General features: G+C 43.2%; 1 protein-coding gene across 14 annotated transcripts in view; it reads right to left on the reverse strand.

The window, feature by feature from the left end:
• VRK2 (VRK serine/threonine kinase 2) overlaps positions 1-14,012 on the reverse strand; it is a 112,534-nt gene that overhangs the window by 11,167 nt on the left and 87,355 nt on the right. For all 14 annotated transcript variants that reach the window (XR_008891552.1, XR_008891551.1, XM_056567709.1 and 11 more), the window contains one exon: positions 12,239-12,420. Coding sequence is in view for 12 of the 14 variants with exons in the window: in XM_056567709.1 (XP_056423684.1) it covers positions 12,239-12,420 (182 nt within the window). In the remaining 2 variants the exon portion in view is untranslated. The remainder of the gene's footprint in view (positions 1-12,238; positions 12,421-14,012) is intronic.

The following is a 14,012-nucleotide window of genomic DNA, read 5'->3' on the forward strand; positions in this document are numbered from 1 at the left end:
CCATAGCAAACCTCTTCTAAACTGGGAGGTTCCTGAGACACGCGTCATCAGAGAGCACTTAGACAGAAAAGAACAACTCAACTTCAGAAGCTCATAAGTACTGAAAGGATTAAGATTTTTTAATAGAAGTAATTTACAAAACTGTTTAACTTTCTGGAGCCAGATGATATATAAAACAAAGTTTTTTTCCTGGATAACCCCTTTAAATTCTACTTGTAAATACACTTTAGGCCAATTAATGAAACAATATATTCAAGTCATAAGTGAACGCCTTTAAGGATAAGTAAATATTAAAGGGGTTCTCCGGTGCTTAAACATCTTATCCCCTATCCAAGGGATAGGGGATAAGATGCCTGATCGCGGGAGTCCTGCCACTGGGGACCCCCGGGATCATGCAAGCGGCACCCCGTTTGTAATCAGTCCCCGGAGCGTGTTCGCTCCGGGTCTGATTACCGGCGACTACAGGGCGGGCGGCGTGTGACGTCACGCCTGCGCCGGCATGTGACATCACGCTCCGCCCCTCAATGCAAGCCTACGGGAGGGGGCGTGATAGCTGTCGTACCGTAGGCTTGCATTGCGGGGCGGAGCGTGCCGTCACATGTCGGCGCAGGCGTGACGTCACAGCCGGCCCGCCCTGTAGTCGCCGGTAATCAGACCCGAAGCGAACACGCTCCGGGGACTGATTACAAACGGGGTGCCGCGTGCATGATCCCGGGGGTCCCCAGCGGCGGGACTCCCGCGATCAGGCATCTTATCCCCTATCCTTTGGATAGGGGATAAGATGTTTAAGCACCGGAGAACCCCTTTAAACACTAAGGCCGATATTTATCATTGTCTTTAGTCTGTTTTTTGTGTCTACAAAAGACGCAAAAAAGGAGCAAGCAGGGTTTATTTGCGCCTTTTGGTTTACACATTTCTGCTGATTTTGAGTTGTAATCCACTGATTTTGGCAATACTCATGATATGGAAGGGTTTTATGAACTGCACCTTTTTGTGAAAAGGCACAAAAAAAGTGCAAAGCCACCGAAAAGACTCTAAAACTACACAAGCCCAGACTTAGCTTAGCTTTTTGGTGTATGTGAAGAGTGAAATTTCAGAAAATGTGACCTGCACAAAATGTATGAAATGCCCTGTGACCCTTTAACCTCTTAAGGACCCATGACGTATGCATACGTCATGGGTCCCGGTCCTGCGATATAACGCGGGGTCACACGGTGACCCCGCATCATATCGCGGCGGGCCCGGCGTCATAGTGAAGCCGGGACCCGCCTCTAATAGCGCGCGGCACTGATCGCTGTGCCGCGCGCTATTAACCCTTTAGCCGCGCGCTCAAAGCTGAGCCGCGCGGCTAAAAACGAAAGTAAAAGTGCCCGGCTAGCTCAGGGAACTGTTCGGGATCGCCGCGGTATAATCGCGGCATCCCGAACAGCTGCAGCACAGGAGGAGGTCTTCTTACCTTCTCCTGTGCTGTCCGATCGCCGAATGAATGCTTCAAGCCTGAGATCCAGGCTTGAGCATTCAATCGCCGAAAACACTGATTGATTCATTCCTATGGAGATGGATCAATCAGTGTAAAAGATCAGTTAATGCAATGTTATAGCCCCTTATGGGAGCTATAATGTTGCATAAGAAAAGTGTAAAAAAATCATTAACCCTTTCAATTATCCCTTCCCCTAATAAAAGTTTAAATCACCCGGCATTTCCAAAAATAAAAAAAACATTATGTAAATAATAATAAAAATAAACATATGTGGTATCACCGCGTGCGGAAATGTCCGATTTATAAAAATATACCGCTTTTTAAACCGCTCGTTCAATGGCGTACGCGCAAAAAAATTCCAAAGTCCAAAATAGCGCATTTTTGATCACTTTTTATACCACAAAAAAGTGAATAAAAAGTGATCAAAAAGTCTGATCAGAACAAAAATGGTACCGCTAAAAACTTCAGATGACGGCGCAAAAAATGAGTCCTCAAAGCGCCCTGAACGCAGAAAAATAAAAAAGTTATAGGGGTCAAAAGATGACCATTTTAAACGTATACATTTTCCTGCATGTATTCATGATTTTTTTCGGAAGTGATACAAATTCAAACCTATACAAGTAGGGTATCATTTTAACCGTATGGACCTACAGAATAAAGATAAGGTATCATTTTTGACAAAAAATGTACTGCGTAAAAATAGAAGCCCCCAAAACTTACAAAATAGTGTTTTTTCATCAATTTTGTCGCACATTGATTTTTTTTCCCGTTTCACCGTAGATTTTTGGGTAAAATGACTAATGTCATTACAAAGTAGAATTAGTGACGCAAAAATTAAGCCATTATATATAATTTTAGGTGAAAATGTTTAAGAGTTATGATTTTTTAAAGTTAAGGAGGAAAAATTGAAAATGAAAAAACGGAAAAAGCCTGGGTCCTTAAGGGGTTAATAAATTTGGTGCCCCTACACATAACCAGCGCACAAAAAAAAAGTGTAGAAAAATGCTTCACTTACACCTATAATGATAAATGCTTCACTTACACCTACAATGATAAATGCTTCACTTACACCTACAATGATAAATGCTTCACTTACACCTACAATGATAAATGCTTCACTTACACCTACAATGATAAATGCTTCACTTACACCTACAATGATAAATGCTTCACTTACACCTACAATGATAAATGCTTCACTTACACCTACAATGATAAATGCCAGCCTGAATGCATAAAAGCGTTCACTTTAAAAGTAAAGTTCCACAACTGAGCGGTAGGCCTAGCGTTTAAATGGACACTGTCAGATTCATAAACTTTTTATATGTTGTACACCATGAAACTTTAATCCCTTTTAATAGAGCAACCTGATTGGATGAAGAGACCCATGACTCCAGGAGGAAAATGAGTCATGCAGAGTTAGGGACACCCCATAGACCACAGGATGAAAAACCAAGCGAGCAACAGATGGAAGGTATTTGAGAGAAATATAGAGGCTAGATACATAAAAATATGTGAATGATCAGGGTTAGGTACTAAATAACAAGACTTTTTTTGTGGGATATGAGAGATACTCTTTAATAAATTTGTAATACCGTGTAAGAGGTTTTTGACTTTTGTCTCAGTTAAAAGGGTACTTCGATGGAAAAAATTTTTTTTAAATTAACTTGTGCCAGAAAGTTAAACATTTGTAAATTACTTCTTCTATTACAAACATTTTAATCTTCCCACTACTTATCAGCTGCTGTGTGCTCTAGAGGAAGTCCTTGTCTTTTTTTGAATTTATTTTCTGCCTGACCACAGTGCTCTCTGCTGACACCTCTGTCCATGTCAGGAACTGTCCAGAGCAGGAGAGGTTTGCTATGGGGATTTGTTCCTGCTCTGAACAGTTCCTTATATGGACAGAGGTGTCAGCAGAGAGCACTGTGGTCAGACACAAAATAAATTTAAAAATAAAATAACATCCTGTGAAGCATACAGCAGCTGATAAGTACTGGAAATTTTTTTATTTTTTAATATAAGTAATTTACAAAAACTTAACTTTCTGCCACCAGTTGATTAAAAAAAAAAAGTTTTCCAGAAGAGTACCCCTTTAAAGAGTTGATACTACTGAGCTCGCTCTATAACTATAACAGTATTTTTTTATTTTTTTTTATTTTTTTTTTAAACGACCAGTGTGATTTTTCAGTTTTTGGGCCATGAACTGTAGTTTTTGTGTAGGACCTTTTTGATCACTTCCTAATCCACTTTTTTCTGGGAGGTGACCAATAATCAGTCATTTTGGAGTGGTCATACTGCTGACCATTCATGGTCAGGAATGTGATAATTTAATTAGGGATGTCCCAATACCATTTTTTTTAAGACCGAGTAGGAGTACTGATCTTTTTTTTTTTTTTATTAAAGTATGATACCAAATACCGATACTTTTTTCTCTGACATGTGACAGGGTTTTTTTTTTTTATTGGAAAAATGCGTGTTTTTTTTGTTTTTATTAGAGAAAGGGCTTTTTTTTGTTTAAAAAAAAAAGTTTTATTTAAAAGGGGGAGGTGATTCAAACTTATTAAGGAAGGGTTTAAAGGAAAACTGTCACATATTTTCTCCCGCACTATCCACAGGTATTGGTGGATAGTGCGGGAGACGCTGATTAAAACGAGCCCTACCTTGTCTGATCCGCGCTGCCGTTCGCCCACAATTGTAGTTTTAATCTCTGTGTATATCCTGCTGTAACTGGCAGTGCTTCTGCGGGCTAATGGACACTGACGTCAGCGCCGCTCATGAATATTCATCCCTCCCTCTGGTTAGGAGCGGCGAAGAGACTGAGAACAGGAGGGATGAATATTCATGAGCGGCGCTGACGTCAGTGTCCATTAGCCCGCAGAAGCACCGCCTTTGCCAGTTACAGCAGGATATACACAGAGATTAAAACTACAATTGCGGGCGAACGGCGACGCGGATCAGACCAAGGTAGGGCTCGTTTTAATCAGCGTCTCCCGCACTATCCACCAATACCTGTGGATAGTGCGGGAGAAAATATGTGACCGTTTTCCATTAATTCACATTTATAATTTATTAATACTTTTTTTTTTACATACTTTGTTTAACTTTTTTTTTTGTCCCCATAGGGCACTATTACATGCAATCTGTAGATTGCATACACTGATCAATGATATGCCATAGCATTGCATTGATCAGTGTTATCTGCACTTCTTTAGTACTGTCCATCTAAAGGGTTAATGCCAGACATCACCGCATTCAGTGATGTTCGGCATTAGCCACAGGTCCCTGTTATGAGTCTGAGGCGCGCTCAGCACCTGTCCATTTTAGGAACTGTCCAGAGCAGCATATATTTTCTATGGGGATTTTCTCCTACTCTGGACAGTTCTTAAAATGGACAGAGATGTCAGCAGAGAGCACTGTGGTCATGATGTCAGCAGAGAGCTCTGTGTTCCAAAAAGAAAAATTTCCTCTGTAGTATTCAGCAGCTAATAAGTAATGGAAGGATTAAGATTTTTTTGATCGAAGTAATTCACAAATCTGTTTAACTTTCTGGCACCAGTTGATAAAAAAAAAGGGGGTTTCCACCGGAGTACCCCTTTAAATGATGGACACACAACTGATCTCAGGCATCCATCATTACCCTCAGGTGTCCGCTGCAGACAGCAGCAGATACCTGCCGGGTATGATGAAGGCAAAGCTCCCCGGTGCACATCATACATTTAGTATGTTGTGGGTGGGTAACTGGGATAATGGAAAGGGCTGACAAAAACCTTTGCACCAGGAAGAAATCCTCAATTCACATGGCAACCTAAGTTAAAAGATGAGAAGCCTATAAATTCATTGACTAATGGCAACTATCAATTATGAGGAATGAATGTTGCTACAAACATTCATTTGGCACATCATCTACCAGTGTAAAAGGCCCTTATCCTGCAGCACTTCAAATATATATAGTCAGAATTGATGTCCACCATGTCTAGGAATCCTAAAGGCTGCAGAAAAATACAGTATATTAAAACTTCATTTCCCCAGTTAAAAAAAAAGAGCAGGGGGGCGTGGCTTGAGCACGCTGGCGGAGAGAAGCAACTGCTGAGAGCTCCGGCACAGGACGCGCTGAAAACGGGCTTTAAGCTATAATATGGGCAACAGAAACAAACATCAGGGGAAACCCTCCTCCGACCTCCCTGACCATCAGCAGGCCATTACCGGGTTCTTCCACGCGGCACCACCACTGCCAGCGCTGCCGGCCTCGGAACCGCGGCAGCCAATCCTCCCTATTCAATCCTTCGATTAAAACCCCCTCAGGCACGATCACGCACATGACCCCGGCCATACTGTACGCCTTCCGCTCATACTATAGTGATCTCTACAACCTCCCATCCCTCCAGAACGGCGCTGACGTCCGTGCGGGGACACCCTCGCTGTCCCACTACATTGCTGAAACTGCCCTCCCTAGACTCTCACCTGAAGCCGCTCTCTCCCTAGAGGCCCCATTTACTGTGGAGGAGTTGGAATTGGCCATCAAATCCCTGCCAAACGGTAAAAGCCCGGGCCCAGATGGCTATACAGCTAAATTTTTTAAATTGCTGCGCGAGGACCTATCGACCCCACTCCTTTCCGCCCTTAACTCCATCTCTGCTACTGACCCCCCCCCCGATCCTTCCTCCGAGCTTTCATAGTGGTTATCCCCAAGGAGGGCAAGGATCCTGCTCTCTTCCCTAGTTATCGGCCCATCTCCCTACTTAATCTAGATGCCAAATTGTTCGCTAAATTAATAGCTAATAGACTCTCCACTTACATGGAGGAGCTGATCCACCCTGATCAAGCAGGCTTTGTCCGCGGAAGGGAGTCCAGGGACAACACACTCAGGACGTTCTCGGTTGTCCACGCGGCTCGTACACGTGGAGTACCGCTTTTCCTGTTCTCCCTAGACGCGGAGAAGGCCTTCGATAGGGTGGACTGGGGATTCCTGAGAGCGACCATTACACAAATTGGCCTGGGCTCCACAATGATTGATCGCATTTTGGCTCTCTACACTCACCCACAGGCTCAGATCCGCCTCAATGGATGACTGTCAGCGCCCTTCCCCATTTGTAATGGAACGCGGCAGGGCTGTCCCCTTTCGCCATTGCTCTATGTGCTATGTATGGAGCACCTTCTCATAGACATCCGTGGCAACCCGGACATCAAAGGCCTAGAGATTCCGCCGTCCCATTACAAATGCGCCGCGTATGCGGATGACCTTCTACTATACCTCTCGTCCCCCCTGACCTCCCTCCCTTCCTTGCTCACATCACTAAAGCGGTTTACAACACATAGTAACTATAAATTGAACCCAACCAAGTGTGAGGCCTTGAATGTCACTCTACCCCCTACAATTATCCACCAATTGCGCAGTAATTTCCCATTCCGATGGCAAACCACGTCCCTCTCCTATTTGGGAATAAAAGTTCCTGCAAAACTGGCCGACACATACCGGGTTAACTACCCTCCCCTTCTTCACACGATCGGATCGGATCTGGCCAGATGGGAGCGCAGGGACTTTTCCTGGCTGGGTCGAATTAATATAATTAAAATGAATATCCTACCAAGACTGTTATATCTTTTTTCTACCATCCCGACCCACTTGCCTCGCCCCTTTTTTCAGGGGGTCACTGCGCTGCTGTCTGGCTTTGTCTGGTCCCACAAACACCCACGAGTAGCAAGACAGATCTTATTCCGTAGGAAAAGTGATGGTGGTTTGGCAATGCCGGACCTTCTTTCTTACCACCTAGCTACAGTGCTCACTAGAGTTCTTGACAGTTTCCATCATCGCTTAAACAAACAATGGGTACACTTAGAGAGATCAATTGCGGGTATAGATCCCAAACACATTCTGTGGCTACCCATGCAGGAGGTCTCGGCCTCCACCCTACTGACTCTCCCCCCTATTTTGTCTTCCATTGTCAGATCCCGTAATTCATACCTCAAACGCACTCACCTTCTCCGTCCTGGTGGTCCCCTTACGCCAGTGTTTGGCCTCAAAACCTTTCCACCTGCATACACCTGTACATCTTTCCTGGGCCGCGACAGAAGAGATTGCCTGTCATTCCACTCCCTACTATCTGGGACATCCCTGAAAACCTTGGCGGAGATTAGTGGAGACACCCTCCATACAGCAACCCATTACCTCCAATACTTGCAACTTAATCACTTTTATAGCGCCAACAAGCATACCCTCCAGCTACACCGCCAGCTCACCTCCCTGGAATCTCTATGTGTGCAACAAGCACCAGTATGTCGACCAGTGAGTGCCCTGTATGGCCTTTTCATGGACCTTCACCGTGACTCCCCCCTGTCCTTTCGGACTAGCTGGGAACGAGAGTTGGGTCAAGGGCTCGCAGATGGAGAGTTGTAGATGGCTGTGACTTTGTGCCACAGGACTTCCATTTCCTGCAAGGCACGTGAAACCAATTATAAAATCCTGTCTCGTTGGTACAGAGTCCCGGCCCTCCTCTCCCAGATGTATCCCTCCCTTCCTGATGTGTGCTGGAGGTGTGGCTCCCAGGGAGGAACGATGTCTCATGTATGGGTTTCCTGTCCCGTACTTGATACCTTCTGGACACAGGTACTAGACATTATACACCGTTTGACATCCACGTCCCTCACCCGCCACCCGAAGCCGCTCCTTCTCAATATACTGCCTGGCCCTGTCTCTCGTTGGTCCAAATCTCTACTGCGATTCCTCCTACTAGCAGCTCGTACGGTCATCCCTAGACTCTGGAAGTCCCCCGTACAGCCGACCCTCTCGTTTTGGCTTTGGGAAGTTACCCATTTGCATAAGATGGAGGAGCTTATGGCAGACTCCTATGAAAAAACAGTCAAACATGTATCCACTTGGCATCCATGGACGGAGTTCACCTCCTCAGCCGAATTCCATTCTCTCTATTCGACATCTTAACTACTGTCTGCCCCGCAGATTCTGCACAGATCGGGCAGTCTGGTGGCCCTCATACATTTTAGTCCACCTACCCTGCCCTCACGTATGCCTGCTCTGGTCGCGTTGGACTGGTTGCTGGAAGGGTTTCGTCAGGTGAGTGGCTCTATCTACATCTCCTCCCGCTTTCTTTTCTGAGGTTCTTCTGCTCTTCCCACCCCCTACCCAGTCTTCCTTTCTTTCCCCTTCTTTCCCATTCTCCCTACTTTCTCCCCCCCCCCCCCCCCCATTGGAGAGGCTCCCCCATTGCCCCATACCACTTTCACTGGTTCTTGATTATTACCTATTCATTCTATCATCCTGGGATTCCACGTAAGGACTAGTGGGAGGTAGAGTTTTGGCCTAGTTGTTTTGTCGCTCTGGGCGGGCCTCGGGTTTTGGTTCTACTGCTAAATATATTGTCTATGCTATGCCCAACTATACTTACACTGTTGTTATACTTCTGTGTTACTGTGTAAAACCTAATAAAACTTATACTTTAAAAAAAAAAAAGAGCAATACAGATGCTTGAAAAATGGCTCAAAACTTTGCCATTTTTCTTAAACTGGAGGACATAAATGTATGATATTTTTTAGATGCTGTTAGCTTTCTGATTATAAGGAATACATACATTTCTGCACTATGCAGTGGTGCCTCCAGAACTCAATGAATTGCCCCCTAGAAGCAATACATTACAATCAGTAATACAGCATGCTTCCATTTTTATTTCACTGAATATGAGAAATAAAGAATTTCTTAGTGTCCAAACCCTCTTATGCCATTTACATTGTTTTCACTGGATGACCATGTTAGTAATAGTTAGTAGAGAGAAAGGCTCTGCACACCAATTGGTATGGCTGGGTGGGCGCTTGAGTGGAGGAGTTCTTTAACCCACTCACAATTTTCATTAGGAATCCTTGGCACACCATAAAGTGTTCAGTGAAGTAGGTAAAATGCTTTAAGTTTTTTTTGTATGTTTTTGCAACAAGTGTTCTCAAGTGATATGAGGCAGTAAACTCATGTATCTTCCAAAAAAAAGTGATTTTTTTTATTTTATATATTAATGACATTTTGGTCTATTTTGACCTTTATCTGCAATCAGAAGAGTCTGTTTTGGTGAGTTTGAATAGATCTCTGGAGAAGGGTAAATACCCAATATGCATTACATCTGTTTTATGTGTTTTTATAAATAGTCTTTTGGAAATACATAGTGGTGGAAGCGTAGACCTGACCTTATATGGTGATGTAAACTGGGAGAAGGAAAGAGCAGTGAGGAACAATCCACTCGTGTGTAAATTTTATAGGAATACAGTACCTCTGCTTATTTTTTGTGCCTTAGTACAGATAGCGATCTCCTGTGCACTGTTTGATTCTTATGATTTGTATTATGGGAACACATACCAGTATGACCGGGAGAGGACAGGAGCACATCCGTAAGAAGGAAATAAAGGTCATTAAAGAATTGCGAGTAGTAGATTGACTAATTTGGACCACTAGGCCCTAGACATTCTAACAGAAAAATATATATAGCCACTGCCAACTTTAGAGTGGTGCACCTGGTCTTTACCAAAGCATGCATAGCATGCCTTGGAAACAGTGTCCCTGCTCCTACTCTATTTTAAGCCAGATTCCTCCTGTATGATAAATCTGTTACCTGCTTCACAAGGGATAGTTATTTGTAGGAAAGGCCATCTATGTCAAGTTAGTGAAGTGCTAAGACCCAGCACCCCCACTATTACCTGTTTGCCAGAGACGTGGGACCTGCATAGACAGTGAATGGAGCTGAAGGCAGATCCGTACATTGTGTACAGGCTGTGCTGGTTTACTGCAGCTCAGGCACCATTGAGGGGAAAGAAAGATGAACCAAAAGTAACCCAACACTGAGCTGGTGACGCTGCTCTAGCAAACAGGTGATCAGCGGTATGCTGGGTGTCAAATCCCCACCAATGAGATGCTGGTGCATAAGCTGAAGGTAAACCATGTTGACACACAGTTGGGAGGGTGGAGGCCACCATTAAGTTTTGCTATGGGGGGTCCTATGATTTTTGTGTACATTCCTGGCCTCACAGCAAAGTGTATAAAACCTTAGAAGCATGTAGACTAGTGTGTCTAGTTTAGCAGTATCCAATTTTGTTTAACTAATATTCATTTACATTTATCCATGTCTGTGTGCCAATAACTTAAAATTTTTCTACTGTCCTTATTACCAAATGGGAACACAAAAATATCTGCCACCCTCGACTGTCCTTAAGCTTCTGATCTTTTTATATTGGTAGAATTTTGAGAATAAACAATCATAATACTCTACTCTCCATGTTTCCCAATAAGTTAGGCTTCTTTCACACACAGTGTAGGCTCCAATACAAATGGACGTTAATGGCTCTTTTTTTTTTTCTACTTTGTCTGCCATTAACGTCCGTTATTGTAAAGGAGCCTAACGGGTGTAATAACGGGCACAGATGATCCCACACTTGAATGGGATTCCTCTAATGTCCGTTATAACTCCCATAATTGCGGCCGAAGATAGCGGAAGAAAAAGACGGCACATGCACTAATTTTTCTCCAGCTATCTTTCTAACGGACGTCACCTACCGGGCGAAGACTGCAGTGTGAAAGGAGCCTTACTTGTGAGTACAGTCTAAAAATGTTGCAACCGATCTGTTGCAGATCTCTAATGTAAAAAATAAGATGTATATTCACTGGCCACTTTATTAGGTACACTTTGTTTGGTGGCTTGTTAACACAAATAGCTAATCAGCCAATTACATAGCAGCAACTCAATGCCTTAAGGCATGTAGATGTGGTCATGACAACTTTCTGAAGTTCAAATCGAGCATCAGATGGGGAAGTCGGGATTAAACTGGCTTTGAATATGGCATAGTTGTTGGTGCCAGGCTGGTCTGAGTATTTCAGAAACTGCCGATCTACTGGGATTTTCATGCACAACATCTCTAGGGTTTTACAGAGAATGGTTTAAAAAGAGAAACGTGTCCAGTCAGCGGCAATTATGTATATGAAAACTCGGACAAAACTAGGTAGGATTGGAAGCAGATGGGCAAAAGCGGCAAAAGACCACAATGATTGCCACTCCTGCTAGCTGCACAAGCTCACCAAAATTGGGCAATGGAAGACTGCTCCCTGGTCAGACAGGTCTAAAAAAGAGCTGTGGCATTCAGATGGCAGGGTCAGAATTTGGTGTAAACAGCTCAAAAGCATGGACCCATCCTGTCTTGTATCAACAGGTCAGGCTGGTGTTGGTGTAATGGAGTGGGAGACATTTTCTTGGCACACTTTGGACCCATGAGTACCAATTGAGCATTGTTTAAACACTACAGCCTACCTGAGTATTGTTGCTGACCATGTCTATCCCTTTGTGACCACAGTGGACCCATCTTCTGATAATGCACAAGGTAACAAAGCGCACATCATCTCATATATGGCAATGAGTTCACTGTACTCCAATGGCCTCCACAGTCACCAGACCTCAATCCAATAGAGAACTTTTGGGATGTGGTGGAATGGGAGACATGCATGATGGATGAGCAGACAACAAATCTGCAGCAATTGTGTATTGTCATCTTGTCAATACGGACCAAAACCTCTGAGGAACGTTTCTAGCACCTTGTAGAAAGTATATCAGAAAGAACGCAGACAAAAAAGTGGAGTTAAACCAGGTACAAGCAAGGTATTTTACCTTATAGTGACCAGTGAGTGTAGCTAACAGAGTAGATATTCTACCATATCTGTATTACAGTTGCCTCTTCTATTGTGTAATAATTCAGTAAACATAAAGGATACTTCTGTACCTTTTTCCTTACTCCTGTAGACAGTTTACGGAAGGATCGTGCATCTAAAGTAATCAATGGAGAACTAAGATTGGTTCCCATAGAATCCAGAGCCTTCAGGAGGATTCTTTTCAGAGCTGCATAATTCGGCTTTTGACTGTATGTCAATAAGTAAACTTCAGCCATGAACTTGGCTAGTGCTCCTGCAGATGCATAAAACAGATTTAAGATTTAGTAGGTGTACTGAAATATAAGACATGAAAAGGAACAGTTCAACATTATAAACTGGGTCACTGCCCTTTACCCTTTCCAAAGAAGAGAATAGTTGAAGGAAACACAGGAAAACTTTTTTTTCCCCTTGACCAAAATATATATATATATTTATTTTTTTAATATATTTTATGAACTTTAATACTTTGGGTTAGCTATTAAAAATAAACCAAGAGAAACAGATGTAAGTCTTAATAAAACACTACCTGAAAGTTTGGATTTGCAGATTGGTGTTTGGTTTAAAGTATGACAAAAATGTATATTCAGGAACTGTATAGAATCAAGGGAACGTCACAATAGGGGAAAAGATGTCTAGGGGCAGAGTACCCCTTCAAAATAGGTTTAAAAAATTATATTTAAAAATATTGCTCACTAATGTCCACAAGCACCTTTTCTACTTAAGACACCTTTTCCGTGCTCTCATTCACCCATTCCATACTGCTGTAAAACCAGATTGCCTGACAATCTTTGTGTGTCTCAAACTGCCAGGTACCCTCCCTCCCAACCTTAGCCATGCCCATCCTATAGAGGACAGAGGAGCACACATTGCGTATGCGCTGTCTAAATGCTATTAGAACCCACTGTGTGCTCTCCTTAGTCTCAGTGGCATAACAGCCTATGACGTCAGCAAGAGAACGGGTTTGTGAGGAGACGTTAGAGCAAGCCAGGCCAGTACTGAAGATGGAAATTACGCGGTCCATATCTCCAGTGGAAGGAGGAGCAGGTAGGGAGCAATATGGAGAGGACCATTAGACGCAGCATTTATGGCATTTCAGGGGGATGAGCGATGGGTCAGATCAGCAAAATGGCACAGCTCAGGTAAAAACATTACACGGCAGTCAATGAACTCTGGCACGATCATTGTGAGTCTGGTTAGTAGGGACACTTTGTGTCTTCCTCCTTCCCTGACAGGGATCCCTTATTTACAGGGTGTTCAAATTATAAAATGGCTGTGTGTAGTATACCAGCAGAAAGGTATCCTGTTGTATACTGTTGCATACTTCCAGTGGGCCCATTCACTTTGTTGGACTGCACATAATCTATGTTTGTTAACAGTTTTATTTTGTGAAACTCAAGAGTATGGCCCACAAAATAGACATAGCGGGAGCACCAAACATAATGTTAAGTAGACTATGTTTGATACGTTAAAGAGGCACTGTCATTATGAAAAACTTACTACTACTGATAAATGTATATTTAAAAAAAGTAATCTTATTTAAAAAAAATTCAAATTTTACTACAAAATGAAAATAGCCACCACTAGGGGTCATCTATCTTTATGCAGACAGATTACTCTGTATTTTGCAGCATACTGGATACTGGCCGTAAAGTGTGTTGATATCCAGTATAGGAGATCACCATTGCACCACTGCAGCCTTCAGCTGTTCCTAAACTACAACTCCCTTGATGGGAGTTGTAGTTTTGCAACAGCTGAGGGTAAAATCTTTGTAAAACTCTGTGTTAGAACTGTGTATTCCCCAGCTATGTGCCTCCAGCTCTTGCAAAACTATGTGTGGGCATGCTG

The sequence above is a fragment of the Hyla sarda genome, chromosome 3 (genome assembly GCF_029499605.1).
Source record: "Hyla sarda isolate aHylSar1 chromosome 3, aHylSar1.hap1, whole genome shotgun sequence".
In the NCBI taxonomy this organism is placed as follows: domain Eukaryota; kingdom Metazoa; phylum Chordata; class Amphibia; order Anura; family Hylidae; genus Hyla; species Hyla sarda.